Raw genomic sequence first — 24,238 nt, forward strand, 5'->3', positions numbered from 1 at the left:
CGTGTTGCGGCGCAAACCATCTCTTATGCTATTTTGCAGTTTCAAAAAACAATTGCGCTACTAACCAAAAAAAACTAGTCTAAAGTCAGTGGCGCGTTGCGCGTGGTTCATTATGTTATTTTAAGGGCGCATGCTTGACCATAATGTATAGCGTGCACAACGCGCATACACTTTGCTTATCTAATCTACACAGATGCAACAGTTATTTTTGCAAATCATAAATTGTTACAATAAAAAATATTAATACACGAGATAAGGGGAATCATAGTGGTGAGCATTGTGGTAATAGTTTTTATTTATTCTCATACAAATAACGATTAAAATATTTTCATAACTTTGTTGTGTGGCTGTATTACGTTTATTTTATGTAAATAATAGTTAAAATGTTTTCATAAGAAACCTTAATGTATATGAACTTGATTTGTAAGAGTACTTTGGGGTTGGACCTTGCTTGCGTTTCTTGGGTCCGATTTCAAAGCCCCCAAACCCTTTCAGCGGTGAGGGTGGACGCAGCGATGTCCTCTGCTGGCGTCAAGTCCTGAGGCAGATCCACCTCCCGTTACACGGCGTGCCCGATTTATGCTGGCAAGCGTGGGATTCCCCCGTACAAGAACGTCGGTCTCCTCGGCTGTGAACCGCTCCTGGCGTGCGCCTGGTAAATCCGTCATAATAATAGCAACCCGCCATGGAACTTGCGCCCTTGCGTTTAAAGGGAATGTTGGCCAGCGTTCTGATTGGTTTATTTGACGTTACGCCCAAACCACACCTATGAATAATGAACCTACTTCAGACCAACCCCTTATTGATTTGCGCCCGGCGCAAGAGTTATTTCTCACGCCGGGAAAATAGCAACAGCGCCCAAGATCCGCCCACAAACTCACTTGCGCGTTGCGCTTCGCACTTGCGTTTCAGATCGTTAAAATAGAGCCCATAGCCTGTCTTTTTCTTTTCTTTTTTCCTCTACTGTTTGTTTTAAAACTGTTAAGTTTCCAAACATAATAAATATATATTATACATATAATATGATTCATACTGTAAAAATAATTGACTTACAATCAAGAACAGTCAAGATACATTACATAAATGCACACATGTACATCTCAGTAGCCATAGAAACTTTCAATGTATATAAAGAATAAACGTGTGATATAAATGCTATAAAAACACTACACTAAAGGGAAACATAGGGGGAACAGACTTCCACACAACACCGGCCGCTTAACTGTTTAGTCCATGCCAATTTTTTTATTCGTCAACCCTTAAACCTTTTGACATTTTGCCTGACGTGGCTAAATAAAACGGAATATGTATATGACTCATTAATAAGTTTTTTAGTGATTTTTATCTTTTAATAGCACTGTATTTAATGTATTAGCATGCATTAAGCTATATTTTTTTTAATTCTGCGCAGGAATTAATAAAACTAGGCTATAGTGTGACTCATTAATAAGGTATAGCGTATATAGTAAACCAGGGTTTCTGCAGGTTTCACCAAGTCTAATTTAAGACTTTTTAAGACCTTTTTAAGACCATAATGAATTAAATTTAAGACCTATATCACGACAATGAAGTCCAATTTTATAGTCCAGTGTGAAAGCATCCATTTGTTTTTTAGAACCTTTTATCTTTATTAACAAAAAACAGTATTTTCTAGGGGTGTGACAAGACACTTGTTCCGCAAGATGAAACGAGACTGGTTCACAGGAATAAGATCAGACAAGATTTTTACACTTTGCTGATATTACAAGTTTTTCACCTAAAAAGTCATACGAAGTTTTAAAGGGGGGGTTTAATGGTATTTCAAGCATTCTGACTTATTAACACAGTTATAGAGTTGTTTCCTCATGCTAAACGTAGGCAAAGTGTCAAAAATGCAGTTGGGCGTGTTACAGAGTATTTCTGTGCCGAATGCACTTCGCCAGGGTTCGTACAAGTTTCGGCTAATTTTTTTCGATTACGGTTCTAACTGACGTTTCAGGGGTTTTCGATACGTATCACTTCTTTATATGGGCTTCCGCCGGAAAACTTCCCCCGGAAAACCCCGCCCAGCCGTCAGTCAGCGGGAGACGCTAGAGCTTACTAACAGCTTATCACGACACTCAGCTTTGTTTAATTTCAAAAGTCAACAATGGCACAACAAGAAGTGTGTTTTTGGATGTAAGGAGAAGACATCCAGCCTTATGGAAACAATGGATATAGTTTATTATCCGGATTAGCAGCGGAGTTTTGCGTGTGTGTTTTATGCGGTGGATTTTCATGACGAGTTACACGTGGTAAGTAAGACTTCTGTCTTATGTTGGAAATAGGCGCGTGCATATTATATAAATGACACGAACATGTAGTGAATCATAAGTTAAAACAGTGTTGTATAGTGTTGCATGACTTGTACTCGCTCCTCCCGTGTTATAACTCCTCCTTCTTCATTTTTTCGTACGTTATCGGAAAGATTCGGTAAAGCTAATCTTTCTTTTATAAATCTGATTAAACTAAAGACTCTTCAGAGATATAAAGGATGTCATACTACTCCATAGGTACTCCAGATTAATATCAGAAATGCAGAAACAGCGTGTGTTACGTGAGCTTTAAGAAATCCCCAATGATAACATTTATGAAGAAAAATAGCATTATAATTAACTAAAATCACATAATTTTTAAATGTTTTAACCAATCTAGGGGTTTCACTAACAATTATTTTGGTAAGGATGATGATCAAGTAATCTGATATTTTTTGGTAATAAAAATAGAGCTAAATGGGCCAAAGCATTTACGATGACAATAGTGATGAGACAATAATAATTGGTTCAAATAATGTATAATGTGCATAAAATAAACACATGGTTTTATATAACAACAATGTTAAAATATTAGGTGTGGTTACCCAGATTAAAACTGGACTAGGTCTTATTTATATTAGGACATTTAAGGAGTTTTTTTTTATATAACTTACAAAATACATTACTGGTGTGCATCTTGAGACAAAACATTGGCAGTGAAATATTTTATGGCAAAAATAGAAATAATTAAATTGATGAGACCAGGACTAAGGGAAAGAGTGTAGTAGATCCACCCTCCGGAGCAGAGGGGGCGCTAATGCACCTATAAGCTAGGTGCCAACCGCCATTAAAAGAAAAAAGAAGACAGGCTTCGTTCGTTTTTGGACTTGGCAGTGGAGCCAAACGTTTATCGGATGTCTGATGGAGCAGAAGCCGTGGTGCTTAAAACTGCTGATGCACATGTTTAGCATGCCGTGGTGCTCTTTAGGGCTACTGCTGCAGGCACAACAGAACGGAGAAATGCCGGATGTTTTTAACAGGTTTCTGCAGCGGCTTTATGTTTCTTACATTGCATGTGTGACACTAAAGCTTTGATGCCCATTGTTCTGAGTTTTACAGCTTTCTTGCAAAATAAACAACGGACCCCGTACGCTAACTTGTCTTTACCACGGAGCAAAATCAGGGTTAAGTAACCAGTTTTCATTAAATGTGCACTTCCCCATAGCTAAAACTCACACTTTTCTCCATTTGCTTATACCCGGTCCACGCACTTTAGCGAATTCCCCGCAAACTTGTGCTTTAGTAGATTCCACCTATTCAGTTTTTCCTGACACATGAGACGAACATGTATAAAACAGTTACAATCTTCTTGGCGGTGTTGGTTGGACAACATTTTAAGACCTTTGATACCCGGATTTAAGACATTTTAATGCTTATTAAGGCCTTATTTTCATACTACGGAATTTAAGACGTTTTAAGACTTTTTAAGGATCCGCGGACACCCTGTAAACTTGATCTTTAAATAGCACTTTATTAATGCGTTAAGCGTCACGTTAATGTCCCGGTTATTAAGTAGCCTACTGGGCACGAATTAATAAAACTGTATGAATTTGATTTACAACAAATATTAAGGATTTTTATTAGAAATAATCTGTTAGTTAAATACTTATTTTATTTTATGTATACACCCAAATAATATTTACACAATAATTTGTCTAACTAAAAAAAATCACCCAAGTGACATAAAGAGATTTTATTAAGTTATTTTATTTTAGTGATATTTAAGCCACTGAATTATTTAGTTTAATTTATTACTGCGTCACGTTAATGTCCCAATATGTTTTTTAATTCTGTGCAGGAATATGTGACTTATTAATAAAGTGATTTTGATCTTAAAAGCACTGTATGTAATGCATTAGCATGCATTAAGCGTCATGTTAATGTCCTAAAGGTTGTGTTAAAGTTTTTTTTATTCTGCACAGGAATTAATAAAACTGTATATGAAGTATGGCTCATTAATAAGGTATATAGATTAATCTTGATCTTTAAATAGCACTGTATTTATGCGTTAAGGGTCATGTTCATTTCCCGATTATTGTTTTTTTATTATTCTGGGCAGGAATGAATAAAACGGTTTAAGACCCAAGATGTATGAATTTGATCCTTATATAGCACTGTATCAATGCGTTAGCTCACGTTATGTCCCAATATATTTTATGAAATTCTGTGAAGGAGTTAATAAACTGTATATATACAGAAGCCATAAGGTGTATGAATTTTATACTTAATACGTGCGCACGATTTAGCTTAAACGAGGGAACGAATTACTAAATCGTGCGCTCGATTTAGCTTAAACGAGGGAACGAATTACTAAAACGTGCGCACGATTTAATAATTCGTGGGAACGAATTGCTAATTCGTGGCCACGATTTAAAAAAAAAGTTTTACCATGTCATCAGAAGGGCTCCGTAAAAAACAGTAATGGACTGGGTGAAAAATAATAGATTGGTATTGAATATTTCCAAAACTAAATGTATGATATTTTGCAATAGATACATGTTACCAAGAATCACCTCACTTAATCTGCATATAGGGAGCAATGTGGTCGAACAGGTTACCAGATTTACACTGCTGGGTGTTAGACTAGATAATTCATTATCTTGGTCAGACCAGATTGACCACATTGTCAGTAAGATGGGCAGGGGCATTGCTATGTTCAGAAAATGCTCTGTATATTGTCCAAATGCTACATTGAAAAACGTTGTCCAAAGTCTTGTTCTGTCTCACTTATATTACTGTCCAGTAGTTTGGAGTAGTGCGGCTCAAAAACATCTTAGAAAACTTCAAATTGCACAGAATAGAGCAGCCAGAGTAGCTCTGCACTGCTCTTTTTGCACTAGCGTGCGTGAGATGCATATTAAATTATCTTGGTTAACTGTAGAGGCAAAAGTTACTCTGATTCTTGATGTTTGTGCAACCCAATTATACAGCAGATATTTTTTGTCCAAAGTTTCTAAAACTCCTTAATGAAAAACTGCTGTGAAAGCACTGGATCTCATTTACATTTTTGACAGAAAATAAACTTTTGATTAGTAAAAGAATTAGGTGATGATCTTTACCATTATGTATTGAGCACCACAGAATTACACTATTAACTTTTAATAACAAATATGGTGCATTAACACAAAGTTAACACAACCAGGAAAAAAATAGCAAGCAAAAGTCAAGTGTCAAGAGTCCAACTAAAACAAACACTAATCACAATAAGGGTGACTTTAAATTAAACAAAACATCAACATCTAAACATAGTGAGTGAATTGAGTTTTCTACAGCAATATATTTACTGAACATTCAGAAATAATGTTTTATAAAATAATAAAATGCAATGTTTCTCTATCATTTACATAACAGTCAAACAAGTCAATATAAAAACAGTTGTTGTTTTAAACATTGTGTGAACATTAAAACATGACATTGTCATAACGTTTAAAAATGGTAAAATGTAACATTACTCTAACGTTCAGACAACAGAAACGTTCCTAGAACTTAAAAAAAACTGGACACTTTTAATGTTGGCAGAATGTTTTTGGGAACATTGGGAACTTTCAGGAAACGTTCTTAGAACTTTTTATTTCTAGCTGGGATGTGGCTTATACTCAATATTGTTGTGACTCTGTTTTGATGCAAAAATTACCTTTTGTTTTAGTCCTATTACCCGAGAAACTGCTGAGGTGTTTCATTCTCACGTTGTCTGGTGCTCATCAACTCTTGGAATAGTTCAATCACAGTTAAATCATCTTTGTTAATGAATATCTCTTTGCATTGTCGCAGCTTTATTATGCGCAAAAAAGCTTGAATGATCTCTCTCTTAGTATAGTTTGTTCTGTAGCCTTCGGTGATCTGCTTACACAAACTATTGTATGCGATGTGTTGTCACCTACCCCCATGTATTTTGAACTCTCTGTGTGGTAAGTATGACAAATCTCTCATGTACAATCTACTATCAGACTGAGGGGATTGTAAGTGCCTTGTATGTGGTGTTTTTAGTGATGGGAAGTCCGACTCTTTTTTGTGAATCAGTTCTTTCGTACAGTTCGTTTCAAAGAACTAGTTCAAAAAACCGATTCACCAGTTCTTTAACGTACTTTACGTAATGACGTCTTTCGCATCTAATTCTATCATTCAGGAGGGTAAAATACATAAAAAAAATAAAAAAAATTCAAACTAAAGCACATTCAAAAACTTTTAACAGAAATCATGATCAAGTTCATAACAACTTATAATATAATCTGCACACACACACCTAACAAATACATCGTCAAAACGGTGTTTAATAAAACTGGCATATTTCGCGTAAGTTTTATGGTAAAATTAAATAAACTTACTTTATGTCTGTCAATCATCTTAGTTCATGTAGGCTATAGTATTAGCACAGCAACGCACTGATGTCCGTACTGTTTGGCTCACGCTAGCTCAGTATCCACAGTTCTTTGATTAGTTCTATGGACGCGTCCGATAGAAACTGTTCTCAAATCAGTGAACTGGTGACTCCATAAATGCAGCAACATGTTCCTGACTCAAGAGTCGCTGTATCGTGCTTTTCAGTAACACATGCGCAGTATTAACGGCTCATTAAGTCGGACGCGTCCGATAGAAACCGCTCTTGATTCAGGTATTCATTTTATAGGTGACTCTGGAATACCAGTATGTTTGTTGCGCATGCTCAGTATCCACAAAATTCACCATGTCTCGGTTTAGTCAGTGATACTGTTGGGGAGAGCTTGTACGAGTTAAAATACGGATTACTCTCTTAATTAGAATCGGAATGACTGTCGAGCACATCTGAAAGTGAGTAACTTGTGGATCATTGCTGTCTCGAGACACATACTTTTTAAACGATTCAGTCCGATGAGGTGTACTGATTCAAGTCGTTCACTGAAAAGAACCAGTTCAAAAGAACGATTCGTTCACGAATCTTAATAATCACAATAATCTGTGATTTTTCTGTTCTGCCAAGTAGCTTTTGATCCTCTAAAAGCTGTGTATCACCATTGTCTTTGTATACACATCAGTCTAATAAAATCACACGTGGCTTGATCATTTACATTATCAAGTACATGCTGCTGAATGATCTCTTCGATACGGTCATTAAAAAACAGTAACTGTAATTAACCTTGATCTTCTAGCTCAGTTAACGTGTTTCTGTGCATGTAGGAAGAGATTATATTAAAGGGGACATATTATGAGATTTTTTTTAAGATGTAAACTAAGTCTTAATCTAGGTCTGAGCAAAAGTGTGCCGTTTTGGGTTTGTCATTTAAAATGCAAATGAGCGGCTGAAGTGCAAACACTGATCACAATGATGGTGGTTTGTTGCAATTGAAACTCAATTGTGATGGCAAGTCCTTCTTTTCTCTCTTTTTCTCTCTGAACTAAATGGCAGTGCTGTGGTTGGATAGTGCAGATAAAGGGGGCGGTATTACCTTATTCTGACATCACAATAGGAGCTAAATTACAATGACCTATTTTTTCACATGCTTGCAGAGAATGGTTTACCAAAACTAAGCTACTGGGTTGATCTTTTTCACATTTTCTAGGTTGATAGAAGCACTGGGGACACAATTATAGCAGTTAAACATGGAAAAAGTCAGATTTTCATAATATGTCCCCTTTAAAACAACCCTCCTCGTCGTCTCCGGAAATTGTGGAAAAGTCCAGACTTCCCGGTAATTAACTCCCAAGATTTTGTAACAACTGCTAAAGTGATAACACAAAGTTGGCCGAGGTGTCTCAATCTCTCCCGCCTCTTAAGTATGCAGATCTACCTTCTTACCTTTCATCTCCACCCTTGCCCATCATTTCAAAATGGGAAGTGTACAGAAAATTATCCTCTCTTAATTTTCACAATTCCCCTGGCACTGACATTATTCCCCCAAGAATATTGAAGTAGTTTGCATGCGAAATCAGCAATCGTATTTGTGACATTATTAACAGCTCCCTTGTAGAAGGTGTCGTTCCCACACAATGGAAAGAGGCCATGTTTTGTACACATACCAAAATCTTCCCCTCCGAATATCGAGGAACTAAGACATCTCATTAACATTTCAACTGTCAAGAATTTGTGAAAAATTATTGAGCAATGGATTGTGAATGATATCACACCAAACCTAGATCCTATGCAGTTTGGTAGTCGACACAACCATTCCACAACACATAATTTGGTTAGCCTGATAAAGCTTGTGATGAACCAGGTTCAGTGTGCACATTAGTTACAACAGATTTTGCCAAAGCTTTTGATGCCATCGACCATACTGTAGCAGTAAAGTGCCTTCTGGATCTTGGAGCGAGACCTAGTCTTATTCCATGGATCAGTAGTTTTATGTCTAATCGTCATCAAAAAGTGCGTTACCATGGATATTTATCCGATTGGGAGTATCCTTCATGTGGAGTTGCCCAAGGAACCGTACTGGGACCCATAATCTTCCTAGCACTGATTAACAATGCTCTTCAAGATCAAATTACCCACTGGAAATATGTGGATGACATGACCATGGCCCAAAGGCGGACAGTTCATCAGCCCTGTTCTCTCCAGCATACATTAAATTAACTTGGCATCTGGGTTAAGGATAATAAAATAAAAAAAATGTAATGTCTTACATGTCTCCCGTATGAAACATTTACCAGCTTGGCCACCACTTTCTATAGATCAGAACATTCAAAAAATCTGTGACTCTGTTAAAGTGCCCGTATTATGAAAAACTCACTTTTTCTGGGTTTTGGGGTGTTCATTTGTGTCTCTGATGCTCCCACACGCATACAAACTTGGAAAAAAATCCATCCATGCTGTTTTGAGTGAGATACAGGTTTCTGAATGTCCTCTGCCTTGAGTCTCAGATTGCGCTAGCTAAAACTCAGCTCCGTTGTGACGTAACAAACCGTTTCGTCACATTCAGTTTGAATTTTCCCGCCCACCACCCCACTCGCAGGTCTCCACCCACCAGGTAGCTAGAGAGCATAGAGCAGTCACTTGAATGAGACCCTCTGTGCTGTTATCATCTCTCACGGAAATAACAGCGCTATTTGGATATTATGGATTATACTCCCACCTACCTTTAAAAACAAAGTTTTAACGCGTAGTTATTGGAACCCGGAGTAATCTTATATACACTGTGTTATGACGCAAACAGTCCTCAGATTGTAGGCGATAAGACCTTCATGCGAAATCTGATGTAAACAACAGACTATGTATCTATATTTCACGGATTATACGCATTTGTGGACAAAAATGGTCATTGGATGTATTTTATTGGACTTTCATGGATCATTCACACATCTGAAACAGACTGGATTCAATTCATCTGAAACGCGTTGTATCATCGCAAAAGGTAAGAAGTCACGTTATATTTTGCATGTTGTCATCTTCTGTCACAAAATACTACATTTATGATGCTAGAGCTAAAAGCTTTTTGCCAAACTAACCGAGACCGTACGCCCCGGCTTTTCTGACGAGGCGAGCCTCTAATAACTTTACGGTCCGCATAGATATATACACGGTCCGGACCTCCCGCTAGCTTCTAGGGAAAACGCGTGTATTGTTCAGACTGCTACATCACAATTTACGCTGGAATCTTTGTGTGTCATGATGAGTTTGACACACCGAGACCGGGCCTTACCGCCCCGGCTTTTCTGACGAGGCTAACCCCCGAGCCTCTTATAACTTTACGGTTTGGACCTCCCGCTAGCTTCTAGCAATTAGCACGCGGTCCACAAGCAGTATACATCCCCCGCCGGGTCTTAATTTCTGTAATTTGTGAAAATAATGCGCTTGAAAATGTTTTATAATGGGAATATGTTAGCATTGTCCAGGGTAAACGAGTTTATTGTTGTGACTGCTAACGTAACATCACAATTTACTCTGGAATCATTGTGTGTCATGAGTTTCTTCTCCTGTAGTGTACTTATTAGTGATACTTTTCTGCATGATTTGTCTGTTGGCAACATAAACCGTTAATAATAATAATATATAAAATAATAACACAGTATGGTCTGTACTGCTCACGATACCACTGAGCATGCGCACGGGCACATGACGTTAGTAGTGGGGCGTGATCAAAGGAGCAGCAGCTCATAAATATGTAAGACTAGCTCAAAACGGCACAATCTGAACTGCCCTGAAACAGAGGCTACTAGAGATGGGTAACAATCTTTTCCTACAAGCTATTTCGAGCAAACAACTTTTGAAACATGCTTTATGGAACTCATACACCTATATAACTTGTGGAAAAGCAGTCATAAGATGGGCACTTTAAGATCTTAGGAGTTACCATTCAGAGTGATTTAAAATGGGACGGACAAGTGGACCACATTTTGTCCTTAGCTATAAGAAAGCTGAAAAAAGAAAGTATGAATCTCAACCATGGTGACAAATAAATTGTAAAAAAGATCATTATTTATCCATGCTGCAGTGCATGCTGGGAGTCCTGAATGAGATTTGTAATTTGTTGATACCCAGCATGCATTGCAGCATAAAGTTTTTCATTTAATTGTCACCATGGTTGAGATTCATACTTTGATTCTTGATGTTTGTGCGTCCCAATTATACAGCGGATATTTTTTGTCCAAAGTTTCTAAAACTCCTTAATGACAAACTGCTGTGAAAGTGCTAGATCTCATATAAATTATTGACAGAAAATAAACTTTTGATTAGTAAATTATTTAGGTCATGATCTTTACCATTATGTACCAACCACAACAGAATTACGCTATTAACTTTACATGTTCATAACAAATGTGGCGTATTAACACAAAGTTAACAAAACCAGGGAAAAAAAACTAGCAAGCAAAAAGTCAAGGGTCAAGAGTCCAACTAAAACAAACACTAATCACAATAATTGTAACTTAAAATGAAACAAAACATCAACATCTAAACCTAATAAGTGAATTGTGTTTTCTACAGCAATATATTTACTGAACATTCAGAAATAATGTTTTATAAAATAATGAAATGCACTATTTCTCTATCATTTACATAACAATCAAACAAGTCAGTATAATAAACATTGTTTTAAACATGTTGTTTTAAACATTGTGTGAACATTAAAACATGACATTGTCATAACGTTTAAAAATGGTAAAATGTTACATTCCTCTAACTTTCAGACAACACAAAAACGTTCTTAGAACGTCAAGAAAACTGGACACTTTTTACATTGGCAGAACGTTTTCGGGAACGTTGGGAACGTTCTTAGAACTTTTTTTCTGTTAGCTGGGTAAGTACTCAAGTTGAAGCTTTAACAAATGCTATTGACTCGTTAAAACAAACCAGACACATTGGCCCTCATTTATCATTCTTGCGTAGAAACGGGCGTATATGTTGGCGTAACATTATGCTTACACTCCTCTCACCGCCTGATTTATGAAGCTGTGCGTACCTCTGAAATTCAGGTGTAAGCAATATCTGCCCTTCATAAATGCGGCGGCGAAAAAAGGTTGTCATTAGAATAACACGCCCATATAAATTCAAGTCTCCACCTCCCCCACGCCCTCATTTTACGACATTGACACATGGAAGACGGCAAAGAAGAGAAACCAGGGAAGTGGAAAGAAACAAAATTGTTTCATTTGGGAGTTTAAAGAGCGGGATTAAAGACGCATTAATAATTGCATGACGTTTTGTAATATTTGTATTATTATTTTTATTATTAATGACGCTTAATTGATATTTAGAAGAATAATTATTATTTATTATTATTATTATTATTATTATTTACTGTTGCCTACATCTAAATTATATGTCTGCTTAATGGTTCGGTTAAGTTTTTTTTAAATAATATTTTTAAATGATGTAGTAACTTTTGTAGTGTTTTTTTCTGTATTTACATACAGTTGTTTGTTAGCTAAGATCCAGTTTGATATGGAGCTCCGTATATAATTCAAATTAACAATTTGTTTCCACGACATCCACGTGTTTTACTAGGCTAATTCATAATTTGAAGTAATAATAATTGTAATAGTAATTACGAAATATTATAATAATTAATTCCAAGGAACAAACTGTTGAATATTGGGAACGAATTTTATATTATGGCCATACTTTAGACTAAATAAGAAAAAGAAATGTTCATAATGTAGCATAAAAGATAATTCGTGGCCATGATTTTGTCCGCATGTCATCATGATCGGATTTATGGCTCCATTCAACACAAGCATTTTACCTTACCTATTCATGTGTAGCTAATTATTTATCATCGAATGGTATGTAACTAGCTTACCTTTTGATGCATTATTACCATGTTTTCGTAGCACATCCTTGTGCTTTCTTGCAAAGTGCCGCTTCAGATTCCAGGATGAATATTTGCTAACTTTTACAGTCTTTCCGCACTTCCTTTCAAAGTTTTCTTCCTGTCTAATCTTAACTTTGATTTTTACTTTACATTTATGTATAAGGCTTGAATTCCATAACTTATTGCTAGACGTTTTTACAGATTCTCGAACTAGCAAATTATCAAAGGGCGTTCTGGGTTCAACGAGCGGTGCTGAGCGAGCGGAATTTTTAGAGAGGCGCTTTGATGGTAATATTACCGCACCGCTCAAGGCTCAAGGCTGTAACAGAATTAAAGGTGATGGAAGAACTTACCAGTCAGTCGAAAGAGGACAGGTAGCAAACAGGCAACACCACAATGAAGCAAGGTCAGCAGATAACAGGGCCCATGATGTCAATGTGAATGGTGCAGTTTTTCCTCACAAATCGAGATAAACAAGTTCAGCACAGAACAAGGTTGCAGCATTAGTTGGAAACAAGTGTTTGTTAAAGTGTTACATAAACGGCAACTCAGTGACTGTTTTACTTGATAAAGGTGCTCAAGTCAGTATTCTTGACCACAGTTGGGAGAAAAACGTACCTACCTCATCAAAGACTTCAACCTCTGAGTGAATTATTAGGAACCAAACCCCTTACTGTACTGGCTGTTAATGGAGAGACTCTACTGTTTGATGGGTTGAAGCCACTGTGAACTTACCTGGAAACAGTGATCCTGATTTGGCAATTGAAGTTTCCTTTTTGGTTGGTAGTATGGTTTGTGATGACCTCTGCTTGGATTTAATGTGATTGAGCAGTTGATTAGGGGACAGACAAGTGGAAAAACAGTTATGTCTACTATCACAACATTACTTAGTGGACCAATGCAAATAGAAGATGATCAAGCGTGTGTAATTGTGAACTTCATACAGACTCAAAAGCCATCTAATGTACCATCGGCACTGTCAGGGTGGGGCTACAGGAAGTTCTGATTCTGTCAGCTCATGTGGCAAATGTTAAATGTAAAGTACCTGTAAATTGTAACTCACCAGATTCACTTCCTCTGTTTGAGTCTAATCAAGAAGACCCTCAGTTTGATCAGCTTGAAGTTGGTGATGGATTGTTGGAAGTTTGTGGGACAACAAGGCCATTCATTCAAGTTCCTGTAGTAAATTACACCAACCATGATATTGTGCTGCCTCGTCGAACAACACTTGGAAGCATACAACCAATGGCAAAAATTGTAGAAACAGACCACACAATTGAACCAGTTGAAATTGAAGTGAATAGTGCCGAGGCCATGGAAGAACTTGACAGAAAGCAGACTGAAGTGTTGCGCTGGAATCCTTAGACATTAGCCATTTGACTGAAGAACCCATAGATTTCTTTTGCATTGCAAAACCTATTTATGACTTATTACAAGGGAAGAAGGGTCCTGCAGAAACAGTCAAAGAAAGAACAAATAAAAGGAAAGGAAAGAATGTTCAGTTTATGCACCTCATAACAGATAATTACCCTTTGACATATATCATGAGTACAGCTAAACTTAATGTCGTGGGCTACAGATGGTTTGGAGAACTCTCGGATTTCAGATTTAATATCAAATACCAACCTGGGAAAGTGAATGCTGATGCTGACATGCTCTCCAGATTTTCACTAAATATCGACCAATACATCACAGAATGTACAGAAGAAGAAGGAAGTAGGTCTGCAGAGCAACAGGATGTAGCTTGGCTTGCTGTTTTCAACATGGCTCAGAAAGACTTACCTGAGTGTAGTATCCAAGAGGTCCTGGAAGAGAAAACACAGGATGAATTCAGAAATGCACAAAGAACTGATCCAAATATTGCAGATATCGTTAAGGAATCTAATGTCATACTTAGTAGTGACATAAGACGAGGAGCCAGAGGAGCTGTCAGGAAACTAACGCCGGTTTCACACCGCATGCGTGAGCAGCGCGTAAGCAGCGCGTGTTTTTTTCGGCGCCCATGTTAACAAGTTAAAGCATGTACACCGCACGCGTGAGCAGCGCGTGCCTGCGTGGCAGGAGCGTTGCTGAAGCAGCAGTGCTGCTATCGTTTCGGCGTCGGCTCTATTTTTGCTGCGCTGCTCACGCTCAATTAAAGTGACAGGGCATTGTTTATAGTTTAAATGGTCGTGGATTGACGCGAAAAAGGGTAATTTTACAATAAAATCACGAATGTGAAGCCAAGTGTGTTTGAAACAGTCATGACTTTGAGCAATTTAAAAGAAAGCAATGAAATATTAACACACTGTTGCCAGAAGACTGCGTTCATTCACTTTCTGCCCAGCAAATGAGTCCTCATCTATCTTAATAATCTTCAGAGAAATAGATTAATTTATAAATTTAAATCTTATGCTTAAACTGTTGAAGGGAAACATGATCGACTGCTATATGCTGTCAATCACTGAGTGAATTCTTTATTTTATCGTAAAAATTCAGAGAAACAGATTTTATAATGTGCCATGGGCTTTTTATGTCTATAGTTGTGTTTTGTGTCTATATCTGTACTTACATGGACCAGAACAGCACGAAAACAATGTGGATTAAACAAATCATTTATATAAATTACACTGACCTTCAAAAAGTGTCTTAAAGAGGTTTTGCTCATAAATGCATGTAAAATAAAGTATTGTGAACTTGAGATTTTTATACTGTTATTTAAACTGCACAGTATGCGCTGCAAACGCAGCCGGTGTGAAAGTACAATGGCCACGCGCAGCAAACGCTCTCCTCACGCGCTGCTCACGCTACGCATACGCGTTGCTCACGCATGCGGTGTGAAACAGGCGTAATACATGAATGGAGGAAACTATACATGGAAGGAGGACTTTTATATCGTAAGACTGAACATAGACAACAGGGACGTGCACAGGAATTTTTAGGGGCAGTTGCTCTGACCTAAATAAAGGGCACCCCCCCCCCCTTTTAACTCACGGCCTATATGAAGGACTGAGAATAACAGGGTTATTAAAATCAGCAAACATGTTTGCCTAATGCCTACCAAAAATTTTTTAGCCTAGGCTGCTTGTCTGCAAGCTATGATAGCTAGCTGCTATCTGTCTGATTATTTAGGCTTAAACATGGCAAACTCAGCCTAGATTCATGAAGATTTTAACAGTGGAAAGAGTAGCCAAAAATTTTACTCAAGTAAAAGTACAAGTACCTGTAACTAAATAAATAATTACTCAAGTAGAAGTAAAAAGTATGCAATGAAAATAATACTCAAGTAGCGAGTTACTAGTTACTCATGAAAAAATAAATCTAGATATACACGCGCAAACACACACACACACACACACACACACACACACACACACACACACACACACACACACACACACACACACAATACAGTGCCCTCCATAAGTATCAGAACTGAAAAGACAAGATTTTTCTGTTTGCTGTGGAGACCAGAAATTGGTAAGATAAATATCAGTATGTCAGAAGTTTAGAATGTCACATTTTATTAACCTTTGTTTATGTTTCAACACATACATGCTTTAACAACAAAGAACAGCAGCATTACACTGCATGAAAAGTGGAATTTTCGTCAGAATGTGGCAATGTAGATTGGCGTGAAACTCCAAGTATACGACTGCGCATGACAATTTGCAGGCAACATCGAAAACTGTCAGAAATGGTCAGAAATTGACTTGGGCCTTGCTTGGAAGTTGTCCCCCCTTCCCCTAATTCTAGGGGAGGCTTTAACATGTAAATGAACATGCTGTGAGCTATACAAATGCACATCAGGGTAGCAGCTGGGGGAGTTTTACTCAGGTGACATTCTGAGAGGTTTTAAACTTTGATTTTAAGAAAATCTCTTGTATCAGTGTAGCCAAATTACAGACTCTTAAATTTTAGCTTGAATTAATTCATTTTTAAAGTATGCTACACTGTTAACCCAAATATTGTTTTAATTATATAAACATCACTTAATATTTTGAGTTTTGGACATGTACATTTAACTTTTAAGCATATAAAATGAATTAAACTAAAACATTCAAGTGAATGAACTTTATCAGTATATGTTGTAAGGAATACCCATTATCCTTTGTCCCTGAATATAATGATTATTTTAGCTTTTTTACAGAATTAAGAACTAATAAGAACTTTAACTACTTATACATTTGTTAAAATGTCATAGAGGTTTATGCTCTTATATTATTCATGTTGTTTAGTTGCAAATGATACATTACCATTTTTGTAACTGAAAGTCACCGTTCAGGTGATCAGTGTTTATTGACACAAACACCACATTGTATTGTATTTTTCTCCACAGTACTGACAATTGTTGTCAAAAACGCAGTTTTGTGTGTGTTTCAGGGGAAAAGAGAATTATAAATATAAAATTTTAAGAATTATAAAAAATATTATAAAAATAGAAATCTTTAAACTAAGTTAACTAAGCAGAGATGTTGGACAGAGTAATTCAAAATTAACTTAAAATTAAGTTTAATGCACTTTCTGAATAATATTGTAATTATTAGAAATTTTAAGTCAAATATACTTGTTTTAGTTCACATTACTTACTTTTTTAGGGCAACCAAGTTTGTTTTAATTTTATTATACGGGCTAGTACAAATTATATTTAAGTTCAATGTTCATAATTTCTCAAAATATCTTTTGTGTTCATCAGAAAAAAGAAATTCATACAGGTTTAGAACAACATGAGGAGGAGTAATGATGACAGAATTTTCAATTTAAAGTGAACTATCCCTTTAAGTAGATTCAATTGGTCCAGGCAAACAGTGTAGATTAATTACTCTGCATGTCATTACCAATAACCACTATTAGGTAAAAAAAGATACACAAAACAATTTATTTCAACAATTTTAATAGTTTTAATCAGGCGCAATTTGTACATTCTATGCAAACAACATCAAACAACATGTCAAAAACAACAAAATGTCTGTCCAGATGGGGATGAAGGAAGGAAACTTGTGCAATTACTTCACAGTTCAAATACTGTGCATAGTGGCATGACTACAGTGACCTTTTCTTTGGTCTTGCTTAAATGCACAGTGGATGTGTGAACCACACATCTCCAGCAATGCGCTCAACAGGCAGAAATGATGCTGGGTATGACAAGTCTGTTCCCTGACGCGCCCAAACTTCTATTGGCTTTCCATAAAAATGTCTGTCCGGATGGGGATGAAGCCAGGAAACTTGTGCAATTACATGTTTGAATGCAGTACCTTTTGAGACAACATTAACAACTACAAACTGCTTTATAATGGCTGGTCGTAGTTCGGCTAGAGGGTCAATGATGGGTTCCTCAAAACTGTTTGTGTTTCCACACCACTTAGCATATACATATGCTGACCTTTCTGCTCTAGATCCATCAATTGAGTAAGTTACATTCAGACATGTTACCCGTTTGCATGTCATGGCAAAACGGTCAACGTCAGTGACACAAGGGTACATCTGGTGATACATTGTCAATATTGCATGTCTGTCAGGCTCATCCAAGATTGTCTGGTGGAATGGAGTCAGAGGCACCACTGTGCAGTTTTCAAAGAGAAGTCTTTCTGCTGACACCAAAACACTGTGTTTCACATAAAGCATATCAGCTGTGTCATTGCATGACAAAGTCCCAACCATTTGTTTTCCTAAAATACTGCCAAATTCAGCCCCATATTCACATGTCCATGGCATACGAAGTTGTTGGCCCTGCAGAAATTGCCTCATAATCTGGACTTCAATTGCACTGTTGTTGTTATTAAACTTTCCCAGTATTTCATTAAAACGCTCGAATGAAAAACACCAAAAAGAATAAACTGGTCCATAATCCAACATGCACTCTTTCAAATGAAGATGTAGATGCATGTTGGGGGTGCAGTGCAATGGGCCAAAGAGTTCGACAAATTTTGAGAGAAATGTCTGCAGGTATCGATCTGCTACTTCCAGTCTATTGATGGATATGACTCTGGAGCAGAGTATGATACAAGCCTGCACAAAGTCAAACCACATGTCATAGTGTCTGTTGTTGATAAGCCCCTTCAGACAAAACAGGGAGTAAATGGTTGTCCAGTTTTTCCACTGATCTGCTGTAAATCCTGTAAAGCCAGATGAAATTCGTAATGGAATTCTTCCAACCTCATAAGGTACTTTGATGCTTTCCACTCTAGCTTGAACTTCATCAAGGCTTTTTGTTGTTAAAATTCCTAATTCTGTCCACAGTCTGAATACATGTCTTGCGGTACCAAGGAGAAGGTTGTGCATTGGATCTATGACGACAAATCTGATAGCATCATAGTAACTCAAGCGGAAAAGTTCTGACCATCTAGCTCCATACTCGCGTTCAATTCTTTTCTGTTCTGCCTTTGTCTTTGCCCGTTTGGATAATCCAGCATAGTATATGTGATCCTTTGACGTGCGTGGCTCCCATGAAAACCTCTCAAATCCTGAGTAGTCCATTTTTTCACCAAATTCCTTCTTGCTAAACGTCTTCAAACACTTGTGACATCCTGCAAATGAAAATGAAATGCAATATGTTATACACACACATATTTATATTTGATTCATATATGATTTATTTATAACATTTACATTTATAGTTATGTATAGTAAAGACTGTTTGAATATTTCAATTACCTCTGTAAGCTCCATGTCCAACAAAGCCTCCACATTTTCGAGTTGCGGGGATATCTGATGAAAGACAAAGCAGAGCTGCTCTGTAAACCTGATGTCCTAAAAAAGAGTTGTCTTCCAGAATCACGCCATGCCAAAGTTCTTGAAGCTCATCAACTAAGGGGTCTAAGAAAGCATTTATATTTAGTGATGGCTCTTTTGGTCCAGGTATTAGTCCAACGAGAATCATATTTTCTTCCTTAAAACGGTCTTCACGAGGTAGATTCAAAATGATCAAGTAGATGGCTCCGACTGAATAAGGTGCATATTTGAAAGGTTGGAACCAGTCCACATTCAGCATCAAGGCCAAATTATTTGGCTCTGTTAAAAAAGGCTCTCCATTCACATACTGGTAATCCTGCCATACTTGTCCATCATACACATCTCCTAACACACCCTTTGGCATTTCCCGCTTTCGCCATTCTTCTAATTTCTCTTCAAATCCAGGTCTTTTAACAAGTCCTCCCAGAGACTGCACAACACTCTTGTAACAGTAAGAACGTATTGGATGGACATACTCTTCACCGCTCGAATATGTAGCCTTTCTTAGCAAGGCAGAGCCACATTTCTTCCTTAATGCAGACCTCTGCTGTGGGTGATTGTAGAATGGGATGTGACCACAAGTCCTGCAAACCTTTGTACCATCCCGTCTGAGCTCATAGGTTTCAGTAAGCATGTACACTGTCATACATTTTGGACAAACCACATACTGTAAGAAGTCGTCACGAAGTATACCAGTCCATTTCCTCAAGGAGCATAAAGTCTTTGGAATGTTGCTTGAAAAGGCAGTGAGGGTATTAGCACAGAGAACATTTCCAATTATCCACATGAAATGTTTGATGCACAGAAGAAGTGATGTGATGGCATTATCAGAAATCTTGAAGGTTGATTGCCATGACAAAAGCATCATGGCAAAAAGTTTCATCAACAAGTGTTCTGGTTTTTCACTTCTGGACTGATCACTTCCATGCTCCTCCCCATCTTGTATGTGAGGATAGGCTTCACTCGGCTCCTCAGCAAGGATTTCCCCCTCTGCATCCACAAAGTCATCCTATGGAAATGTAAAGGACATATTTAAAACACATGCAATGCACAGACTCATCACCACCATTAAACCATTAGATATTGAAAAGCCCATCGTTAATATGGTCATTTGAGATTGAAAAGCCCATCATGAATATGGCCATTACAGATTGAAAAGCCCATCATGAATATGGCCATTACAGATTGGAAAGCCCATCGTTTATATGGTCATTTGAGATTTAAAAAGAACACAATTAATATGGTCATTACTCATCAATATGGCCATTTGAGTATGAAAAGATTTGAAAACTGTAGTTTGAAAAGATCATGTGCATCTCAAACAGCTAGCTTTAGTGCAATGAACCAGTTAAGTACTTTGTGGGAACTTCATCCACTTCAACTTCATCTTAGGAATTTTATATACTTTATAAAGTGTGTTTAATACTTTAGTTGCTTTCATTAGTTAACTAACAGAAATTTGAGAGTGGAGAACAATCATGTGGGTGAAACATGTTAGGTTTTCCCGTTTCAGCTCTGGATTAGCATGTATTGAACTTTATACTAGTATATCCAAATGTAATTTCATGCTTACCACACAACAGGAGATGTCTTCATCATCTTGCATTGACTCTGAATCGCTGGAGTCCAGGAAAAGATGAATGCTTTGATCATCTGCTGTTTCGTCTGAAAAACAACAATAACAAGATATTGTTATGCATTAAAACGCGATATTCCTATTTAATTATAAATTACTATTACAATAACAACAACAGTGAAAATCAACCACATTTAACTAGGGGTCTCCAACCTTTTTGTTAGCAAGGGCTACCACAATGGATTAAACTTGCTGGAAGACTACTTTTTGATATAGTATATTCAAAACTTTTTTGTTTAACTTGTTGATTTTATTTTACTTGTTGATATGTTTTAGTATTGTTTAAAATATTGTAACATACGTAAACCAAGCAAAGCTAATATAAAAAATATGTAATTAAGCTCACCGTTGTCTGAACTGATATTTGCTGGGTGCGTTTCTTCAAATTCTTCAATCAATTCTTTTTCTGGGTCCTCAGAGTGCATTTCACTTCCACCAATCTCTCTAACTCCAGTAAAGTTATCTTCCGGGTCTTTACACATTGACGGTACATCACTCACAGCGGGTTCATGACTGGACAGCAGCTGGCTCAGTACGTTATCTGACGTAGCCCTTTTGGATTTTTTCTCCCAAACTCCATTTTTGAAAAAGCGCTTTCTGTGGTCAAAATACTGTGTGTGACACAGTTCAGTGTTGCAATGTTCACAGAAGCGGCGAGGTCGTTTCTTCAGTCTTGGGACTTCCATCTTTCAACTGACAGCACACTGTGTTGATATCACAACAGAGAGTCAGGCCACCGCGCTTGTTTATATCATATACGCATGCGCGCACGTCTCGCGAGATCTTCCTTATAACAATAAACTCGCATGTGATTGGAGGAGCCAGACGAGATTGTCGCCTTCGTCCAATCACGTGCGAGGTCACGGCCTATGACGAGTCATACAGCGGTACAAGACGAGCATATAACAGACACAGTTTGGTGTTTGTTCTCAAAAAATTTTCTACATTTCCTGTGTTTTTGCTACTTTGCGCTTTCGTGAGATCTACAATGGCAGGACGGCGTCTAGCCTTCAGCTCTCCTTCAACTCCGCTGCATGGACGCGACCAACCCCTTTCATCCAGTCCGCTGACCGATGAGAAGAAACTGCTGAATGCTTTGAGTGGACTGTCTCGTCAGCTTACTCTGCTTACTTCCAATGTGAATGAGCAGTTTGCCAATGTGAATGGGCAGTTTGCCGCAGTAAACTCCAGGTTGCTGACCATTGAGGATAGGTTGGCTGCTTTGGAGTCGAAAAACTGTAACGGTACTGTGGAAGAAAATAACTCCAAGAAGAGAAGACGGGTGCACAATCCCAAGATTGCGGTAAGAATAACTTTATGTATAAGCATATTTTTTAAGTAGCCCAAGCTAAAAGTAATGTAGCAGAACCAGTGTGTGTTTTATAACTTAGAGGTGTTTTTTGTCTTGTAATTTTCAGGAGGCTGTACGGCGTCTTCATAACTCTGAGGCAAACTGCAGGCGCTATGAACCAGAGCAAGGGTAATGTTACGTTATGATTTAAAGAATGTTTTTTTTATTCTTGTATAAGGAAATAGATACGTTGATAGATCTGAGCTTAAACCCGCACATTTTGTTTCCACAGACTAACGTCGCCTCACAACGAAGCCGTGACCTCCTATTTGCTTGGGGCTATTTCAGCAAGTCCCGATTTAACCGCTGAGAGTGACGACATTGTTTGTAAGTATAACTTCTCTGTAAAACTAATGTTTTTCCTCATTTCTTGTTTAATTGTACCGTGACTGTTTTTATTAATACCAGTATTATTTAATTGTTTTCCAGCTGCCTGTAAGACGTATTATGAGTCAGTACGCCGGAGCTTCAGATACAAACAACCTGAACTCGCATCGCGGGCGGAAAATGCGAAAAGTTTAGCTCGGAGTCGATCCAGAAGAAAAAGGGTAAGATTTATTATATTAGATCAGTTTTTTGTCAATGTGAGCATTTTTCAGGTCACTTATTGTCTTTATTGATTGTATTAAAGTTGCTGGAAGCGAGACGAAGTGTGCTGGCTGAGGATGAGATGGAAATTTGGAGGTGCGCCACCATAGATCTCATGTCTGATGAGGAAGACGGCATTGTTGACGGGGTGTCTGGATGGATTGTGCGGCCACCGCCCTCTCGCAGCCTTGAACTCTCCGAGCTCTGTGCAACGCTGCAATCCAGATTAGAGGCGACACCAAAATACAGGGAAACTCACCATATACGCCTGCAAAAGTGACACTTTTCCCCAACGTTTTAGAGTTGTTGTTTTTCTCTGGCAACTCGCCATATGCGCCTGCAAAAGTGACTCTTTTTTTCAACGTTTTTGAGGATTTTTTTTCCAACACTTGATCACTTTAAAAAAGTTTTTTAGGGATCTTTCCCGCATGTCTCGCACTTTTTGACGTGTTTGGAGAACATAAGAGACATTATGCTGCTTTGTACATAGTTGTGTGTTTACAATTAAAGCTCTTTCTTTGACTTAATAGATGTGCGTTTATAATTAAAGCTCTTTCTTTGACTTAATAGATGTGTGTTTATAAATAAAGCTCTTTCTTTGAATAAACAGCTGTGTGTTTATAAATAAACCTCTTTGTTTTCTCTTATATTCCTTGATGGTGTGAATAATGTAGTACATAGCACAATGACATTAATATATAATAAATTATAACATAAATTATATATTTATTATTGTTATTGGGGTTTACATTTATAATGAGCCAGGGTGCCCAATAACCCCCCTCTTTAGAGTAACGGCCCGACTTGAATTTACTCACTCGGTATTGGCTGAAGCCACTACTTTTAAACAAGAAAAATCCCTTGTGATTGGTTTGAAGTGATCTGCCAACCATTCACGGGGGATTTTACTTGTTTAAAAGTTGTGACTTCAGCCAATACTGAGTGATTACATTCAAGTGGGCCGTTACTCTAGTTTCGCTGCTATTCACATGCTAATTAGACCAGAGACGCTCTACCTGGCCGGCAGAGGTTTCGCTGCTATTCATATGCTAATTAGAGGCATCGCACCCGCGCGGGGCTCTCCAACTACGTCATGGTTCGTTTACGACAACTTGTGACACAGACAAACGCGACGCTCGCTGCTGGTAAATTGAGGAAAGCTGCCGAAAATTCGGGAGATTTTCGGGAGCCGACAGGCGCTTACGGGGACGAAAATCCCACTTTTCATGCAGTGTTAAATGCTGACTTATGTGTGTTGTACACAAATGCACATAAGTGAATCAAACTGATCCTACACATTTTATGCTTTTCATGTGTAAACAATCAGGAAACAGCTCAGTGACCATTAAAAAAAATAATGTGACAGATTCTGTACTTTTGTCTCATGTTCATCTTT

General features: G+C 37.6%; 2 protein-coding genes across 2 annotated transcripts; one reads left to right on the forward strand and one right to left on the reverse strand.

Annotated features, from left to right (window-relative positions):
* Positions 1-13,972: 13,972 nt before the first annotated feature.
* On the reverse strand, positions 13,973-19,434 carry LOC141279940 (uncharacterized). The gene is made up of 4 exons (XM_073811504.1): positions 19,190-19,434; positions 17,791-19,062; positions 14,339-14,361; positions 13,973-14,005 (listed from the first exon to the last, which is right to left on the reverse strand). The coding sequence occupies exons 1-4, from the start codon at positions 19,413-19,415 to the stop codon at positions 13,973-13,975; spliced, it is 1,554 nt and encodes a 517-aa protein (XP_073667605.1). The 5' UTR covers positions 19,416-19,434.
* Positions 19,435-21,367: 1,933 nt separating this feature from the next.
* LOC135748495 (uncharacterized protein C14orf93-like) lies at positions 21,368-23,457 on the forward strand. Its single transcript, XM_073811495.1, has 5 exons — positions 21,368-22,206; positions 22,322-22,383; positions 22,487-22,581; positions 22,684-22,802; positions 22,886-23,457. Exons 1-5 carry the CDS (start codon positions 21,892-21,894, stop codon positions 23,120-23,122), a joined length of 828 nt encoding a protein of 275 aa, XP_073667596.1. The 5' UTR covers positions 21,368-21,891; the 3' UTR covers positions 23,123-23,457.
* The last annotated feature ends 781 nt before the right edge of the window (positions 23,458-24,238 follow it).

The sequence above is a fragment of the Paramisgurnus dabryanus genome, chromosome 13 (genome assembly GCF_030506205.2).
Source record: "Paramisgurnus dabryanus chromosome 13, PD_genome_1.1, whole genome shotgun sequence".
Taxonomy (NCBI): domain Eukaryota; kingdom Metazoa; phylum Chordata; class Actinopteri; order Cypriniformes; family Cobitidae; genus Paramisgurnus; species Paramisgurnus dabryanus.